This window comes from Alligator sinensis, unplaced genomic scaffold (assembly GCF_000455745.1).
Source record: "Alligator sinensis unplaced genomic scaffold, ASM45574v1 scaffold210_2, whole genome shotgun sequence".
In the NCBI taxonomy this organism is placed as follows: domain Eukaryota; kingdom Metazoa; phylum Chordata; order Crocodylia; family Alligatoridae; genus Alligator; species Alligator sinensis.
The window spans coordinates 1,451,160-1,458,255 of record NW_005841946.1 but is presented as its reverse complement, the minus strand read 5'-3'; the positions used below and the strand labels follow the sequence as shown (position 1 = coordinate 1,458,255).

General features: G+C 50.1%; 1 protein-coding gene across 1 annotated transcript in view; it reads left to right on the top strand.

Moving 5' to 3' along the window:
- The first annotated feature begins 1,550 nt into the window (after positions 1–1,550).
- Positions 1,551–7,096, top strand: part of SNRPA1 (small nuclear ribonucleoprotein polypeptide A') — a 12,205-nt gene continuing 6,659 nt past the window's right edge. The window contains exon 1 of the mRNA XM_025199550.1: positions 1,551–1,623. Within this exon, the coding sequence (XP_025055335.1) occupies positions 1,551–1,623 (73 nt within the window). The remainder of the gene's footprint in view (positions 1,624–7,096) is intronic.

Genomic DNA, 7,096 nt, shown 5'->3' with positions numbered 1-7,096 from the left:
GCAGCCCCTGTCTCCCAGGAGTTTGGAAAGTATCACCTTATCAGGGTCCACTTAGTTTTTCTGACCAAATCTGACTTCAAGCCAGCATTTGCTATGCTGCTACATGAGTCCCTGAAGCCAGTTATGGTCCTGGAATTAAACCTTTCCATGTGTAAGTATCCCCCTCTCTCACTCCTACCTGAATGAAACGTGGAGGTTTGCACATACCTGTCCTTACTAAATGACTGCATGCTGGTATTTTAGATGTATTGCCCCAATCATAAAGACTTAATTTTTTAAATAAAACAGCCCAGTTAGCACCCAGCTACAACCTGCATCCAACAGTCATCCCCATCCCCTGATGCCGGGACCACTGTAAGAAGGTGTAACCAACTGGTTGGATTGTCATTCAGAGAAAGTCCGTTGACAAACCATCCAGGTTCCCTCAGGACTTGATGTTGCCAAAACCTCTCAGGGAAAGTGTGTCAGCATTAATGCGCCACGCGGCATGGCTTTATACTCCATGCTTGGAGTGTTAGAAAACTTTTTTGGACCGCACAAATATTACAGTTGGCTAAGTTCTCACGGAGGCAGTTAGTTCAGGACAGAGAGGTGCATCCAGAAGTCAAGGTCATTCTACCCGTTCTACTCAAAGTCCACAGGGCAGTTGCGTTGTTTTTCCTGGGCCGTGCGAACAGCGCATCGCTGACATTTGGCAGGGTGTTGGCATGCTGGGGCCTGCTGTGGCTTTGGCATCTAATCTCTGCTTCCCTGGTGTGCTGCCAACCCCCAAAAATGTCTCCTAATCAACATGTCATCCACATTGTGGTTAGGGTGCCAAAGCCTGTCAACAAATCGGAATGCCGTGGCCAAGACAGACAGATATTAATGGTGTCTTGGAGGGGCAGAGAGTACTCCTTACCATCTGCACATATGTCTGGATTGTCACAGGATTGCTCATACTCATTACCTCCTTCCCCACATCAAGTGCCATTGACACAGTGTCATTCCCACTAAAAGTCTTTGACTTTCCATCTTGCCTCTGTCCCAGCGGGCAGATTTGCTGCCCAATTCTGCTTGCAGTGCTGTAGACTTCACTCCCTTTGAAATCAGCCAAACTTGCCCGTGATGGTGAAGCGCAGCAGTACTTGTCTCACAAACAGGGTGAGCTCATTCGCATGTGCTCTGAATGGGAAAGGCCTCTTCTTGCAGTCAAGGTTCTTTGGGTAAATCTGATATTTTTTATTAGACCAACTCTGATAGTTGGAAAAATTCTTCTTTGCAAACTTTCGGGTATAAATACCCTTCATCGGGCTAAGGAAGCATCTGCAGTTGGTGTGTGCTGTTCCTGGATGGAACATCAAACTTCTTGCAGTGGTGTCGTTCTGAAGTGGCCTGTTTTACCCGATCAGTTCCCACGGATTTGTGTTGATGTTGCTGGAACTATGAATAAAAGAGTCAGGCTGTCCACCCCGGGGGCCTGGGAGTGCTGCTTGAGGGATGAGAAGACAGTGGAGAATGATCACAAATGAAAGTGTCCCCTGTGTGCAGGTGTGTGAGGAGGAGTAGACATGGAAGGATACCAGCAGAGTGTGAAGGTCTCTGTTGGCAGCATCCTTTGGAGATCACTGCCAGCTGGTGTAAGTGAGAGCAGCCCCATGACTTTCACTGGAGCCCCAGAGCCTGGCTGGGCTGTGCAAAATGGCACCGTTCCACTTGGACTTGTGTTTTGATGTTTCCATGGAACAGCGTTTCGTTTTGGATTTCATTTTGAAACTGCTGTTTCATTTCGTTTCATTGAAACAGTTCCGCTGTTTCAATGCTGTTTCGCCGTTTCGCCCATAGACTGTAACGGGGAAGCTTGAAACAGCCTACAACTTTGTCATTTCTGGCCTGATTTGGATGTAACTTGCAGGGATGATAGCCCCTTCTGCAGGCACGAAGCCTGCCAAGTTCCAAGGAGATAAGTGCAGGGGTTCAAGGAAACTGCACCTCAAAGTCTTGAAAGCAAAACTCATGTCATGTGTATGTGTTAAGGCACAGGGGGTCAAAACTGCAGGCGTGCTAGCCCATGCTGAGGCCAGCTTTCAAGGAGACAGGTGCAGGGGTTTGGCGGAAACTGCAACTCAAGCTGCTGACAAGTAAAATTTGTGACATGGGTGCCACTGTGTGTGTTAAGGAACAGCAGGGTGAAAGCTGTAGGCCTCCTAGGCCCTGCTGAGGCCATGAAGCCTGCCAGCTGTCCAGGAGATCGGTGCAGGGCTTCTGGGTTCTGGGGCCCTGCACCCCTAGCTGCTGACAGGCAAAACTCGGGACATGGGTGGGTGACACTGTGTGTGTGTTAAGGTACACCCTCACTCAGCTGACACCAAGGCAGAAAGCAGAGCAGGTCAAACAATGCTGCCTTTTATGCAGTTTTTCCATCCCTCCCCCAGAGCACTGGGATTGGAAGAGATCTCAGGGAAGGATGACAGTCACTGGCCAGCTACACAGTCAATAATGAGAGCAGTCCTTTCCACCCCCTTGCCCTCTCTTCCCCCTCCCTCTCCTTACTTTAGTTTCTGTTTCCCTGCAGGCAAGCCCAGCTTGAGCTTTGAAACTTGAAACATTTAGAAAATTTCAAAACATTTCAACTTGCCTCGTTTTGTTTCGAGGCTGTTTCGAAGCTCTGTTTCATTTCCATTTCACTGTTTCAAGCTCAAAATGAGTCGAAATGAAACTGCCGACAAAAATTCGCACAGCCCTACTGCGCACGTATGTGCCTGAATTCACCCCCATAATTTTCTACAGAGAAGTTGCCACATTCAGTTCTACGGCACAAAAGCTGGAGCCAGGTTACCAGTCTGTTAACTGGTTTCAAAATCTGCAGGGCAGGCACTGAGCCAAGGCAGTTTTCGTGTCCTCTTTCCTCTCAGGTAAAACCTTGTTGGGTTCCCCCAGTGGGAGGGGAGGGAGACCAGTAGGAGTGCGTTTGCCTTGAACAAAGAGGTGACTTTTAAAAAGCAAATCCCATCTCCGGAACACAGCTCGAATGTCAAGCTGCAGCCTGCAGCATGTTCCCGGCTCAGTCCCAGCTCTCTGAGCACAAGGGCTGATGGTAGAATTTCACGAACCACCACGGGAAGGCGTTCCTAGGACTGGATGTTGTTCAGGAGCTGCAGCGTGAACTCAGGTGCAGGGGAGGTTGTATGGACAGTTGGCAAAAGGTTGCTGCAGAGAAAGGGGTGTGAGAGCTCTAAAAGACCTGTCACGATGAGCCAGAGGGCTAAGATTCACTTCTGTGCAAAGGAGAGTAGGATGCTGACCCTCTTCGCAGAGGCAGGCCTCCTGCCCTGCTTCCCTTCCATATTGCACAGCCAGGTGTAGCACAGCCCAGCTCATCCTGCACTGTGACCATGCGGCCTAATCCTCACCTGTAAAATATCCCTATGACACTAACCCTGGGTCATCATCGCTCTAGTGGGCAGCACTGTTTGCTTTCACTACGGCTGTCCTAGCCCCATCCCACATGGCTTCCCACACCTCAGTTCCAGCTTGCAGCTACTAGCTCAGCCCAACACTCCCATTCATTCCTGAGCCAAGTCACAGGCATATAAGGGGCTTGAGCGAGTGAACTAAATTCCTGTGACTGGGATTTAACCTCTGGCCCCCAAAGCTGAAAGGCCAGTGATTGATTGCTGTTTCTCCAACAGCTCTTACTGGTCACACCAGAATAACCTTGATTTCACCACACAGATTGTGTGGCTGAGAGGTCACTGGTACCACCTAACAGCTTTCAGAGCTAGCTAATTAGAAAGTCACATTTTTGCACAGCAAATCAATCTTCCTTCAGACTCTGTACAGAACTGATTTGTGCGCAGATCCATTGTCATATGTACTTATGGAAATAAAAGAAATGTGAAACGTGATCCAGCAAGGCTCAGTTGATGTGCTTATACCTGCTGCCTGCGCCCAGCTGGAGACAGCAGAAACTTGTTACGGCTCCGTGTTTATGATGGTGTCTGGTGCAAAGAGCAGAGAATGGTTATTGTGGTTTTGCATTTTCACCAGCACTTTGTCTGGGGATACAACTGAATCTGCAGTTCCCTGAACCTGAGCCTTTGCTTACACCTGCACAAAGCAAGCATCAGGCTCCAGTCTGGCTGGGCACCCAGGTGGGAGGGCCAAAGATGCCTAATTGTGGTTGGCATCTGATGAAATCAGCCCTCTGCTTATCCAAGCGCATGCTATATGTCTCTGACTGAGTTAGTTTAAGAGGCACAAAGCTACCCAGGCTTCTGCCCAACAGGGCTAGCTGCATCTCTAATTCTGGAGTGCCACCGTGTGGAGCTCAGCTCAGTGGAAAGTCAGTTTACAAAGACACCAGTGTCTCTGGAACAGAGGGCGTTAGGCTTCAATGCTGCTCGTCAGAAACCTCTTACCCTTCACTGGATCCCAGGCAAGACCTCACGTCAAAATGGGGTTTCTTGAAGACTTTTTTTGGACTTGTAAAGCATCTCCCACACAGGAATCCCCAAAACAGTTGGGAAAAATGAAGACCTGACAAAGAACGACTTGCATGTGAAGACTTTATCCCAACTATAGAGTTGGTCCAATAAAAGAGATCACCCTAAGAAATCCTTGCCTCTCATGAAAAATGAATGACTTCTCAACATCTATGGAGGGTAATGCTCATATTGTATTATGCATGTGAGAAACTGAGAAGCCTGGGATGGCTGGTGCAAGGTTGATGTGGAGCAAGGGGTGTGATAGTTGTAGAAAGCCCGTCACAATGAGCCAGACTTTCTAAGACCTACGGCCATACCTTTTCCTGAGTTTCAGTGCCTCAGGTTGCAGGTGCTCAAGGTTGAAATACTCAGGATTTATTCTATTCATTACAGGTTTTTATAATGTAGAATCTGAGCCCTTTACAGTAGGGCATCAAGCAGTGAAACTAGCATTCATCACATGGTTGCTCATCTTCCCATCCTTGCTTCAGGGGAAGAGAAGTGCACTAGGGAACTTTGTTTTGTTCTTAAAAATATGTCACATTGCCTTGTGTTCACGTCAGACAGGGCAAGGTCAAAGACACTTGGAGCATGAAGTACTGAAGTGTGTGCTTGCCCTTAGGCATCCATTCCTCAACCCACGGAGCCAGCATCCTGCATTGTAGGAGAATTGGCAACACTTTTCAGCACCTGCCACCCAAGTTCAAGTCATCAAGAGCTGCAGAAGCTCAGCACCTCTGACTGCCAGCCCTGCAGTTTCACAAGTTGGGCAAACAATCCTAATAGTCATTGATGACTGAGCAGCGCATAACCCAGCAAAGTGCATCCAAGCAGTCTTAAGCAAAGCCAGGAACAGAACTGCGACCATCTCAGCCCAGTCCTCTGCTTTGGCCCCAGGCAGCACTTGCACTCCTCTGAACTAGCGCACAGTGTCGATGCAGTGGTCATCAGCCTTTTCTGCGTGTTTTAATGTGTTATCTTCAAAGGCCTCTCTCATCTCGCAGGCAACGCCTGCAGTCGAAAAGGAGACGCAGCATAATAAAGTTGGTCTAATACAAGATAGTACATCTGCTCAAGGAACTTTGCCTGCCAGCATAATACACACACTCAAGGATTTGCATCTGGGGTGTGTGGGATCTGGCTGGCACGTTGGGCCTTCAAAGAGACCACTAACAAAATGAAAGGCTCAGTGCAGCAGCAGCCCTTTGATCCATTCACTGCCTCTCTTCTTCCTTCCAGCTTTGCTCCTGATGGCAAGAACAGGTCTACTCCTTTACACCAGTTCCCCCTGCTGGTGAGCGAGGGTGGCCATCACAGAGGATATTCTGGTTTTCTGCTACTCTGTCCTCTATTGATATGAAACCCGACGCCTTTATATCCTCCATTTTTTTCTTCACCATATGGGGTGGCTTCCTTTTTGGGTCACCCCACACCATGTCTTCCCACACCACGTCTCTGTGGATTGCTTTCTGTACAGTGTATTTTATTTTTCTCTTCAAGAGAAAAATAGAGGACATAAAGGCTCCGGGTTTCGTATCAATAAAGGACAGAAGACAACCGGACTGCCATCTAGGATGCCCACCCTATGGCGAGCTACCGGATCTGCTTGCCAGAGGCATCTTGGAGCTCAGGGCGGTGTTCGCAACGCAGCCGAGCGTCAAGGATTTCTTCACAGAGCAATTCTTGCTTTACAAATCCTGTCTTGGAAACACTCCCTGTCATCCGATTGCTCCGATGCCTGATGAAGGGCACTTGTGCCTGAAAGCTTGCAATGAAACAGATTTTTGCAAAAAAAAAAAAAAAAATTTGGTGGCCTCTACCACCCGCCCCAATCCCTTTTTCCTCTAGACCAATACAGCAAAAATCTTGTTGGTCTCATAAAAGAGATCACCTCTACCACGCGCCCCGAACGCTTTTTCCTCTAGACCAATACGGCTACAACCTGGAAGATGGAAGAAACTGAATTTTAGCCAGTTTTTTAAATGACATCTTCCTATTTCCCCACGCAGGGAGCAACGGTGACCGGCTGAAACCCGAGGTCCTGCTCCCGCCTGGGTCCAGGGCGATTTGCACCATCACAGGCCCGCAAAGGAGGAGAGAGGCTCCTGGCCAGCTCAGACCTGCTGCCCCGGGCAGCTTTCACCTCCCGCTGTGAAATCCCAGGAGACAGGAGCTTGCATTTCCGCGCAGGCCTTGTGCCATCTTTCCCCCGGTGTCCGATGAAGGGCGCTTGTGCCCGAAAGCTTGCAATGAAGGATTTTTTTGGTGTGTGCGCAAATATCTTGTTGGTCTGAGAAAGGAGATCACCTCCACCCAGGCCCTGCCTGCCTCCTTGCAGTGCTGGGCTGTCTGCAAAGTGAGGGTGAGGGGCAGCGGGGTGGAGGAGGCGCAGGGGCGGGGCTGAGCACCACCCCTGCCCTCAGTGTCCCTGCTCCCACACTGGGCACCACGACGGCGCTGTGCCACCCTCAGGGCACCGCGCTCGGCGCTCGACTGCTCGCCCTGCGGCAGCTTGAGGCGCTCGGCGCTCGGCTCCTCGCGCTGCGTCGGTTCGAGGCGTTCGGCGCTGCGCCGCGCCGCGCCCGGACGTGACGTAAGGCGAGGCGGCGCGGAGCGGAGCGGCGGGGGGG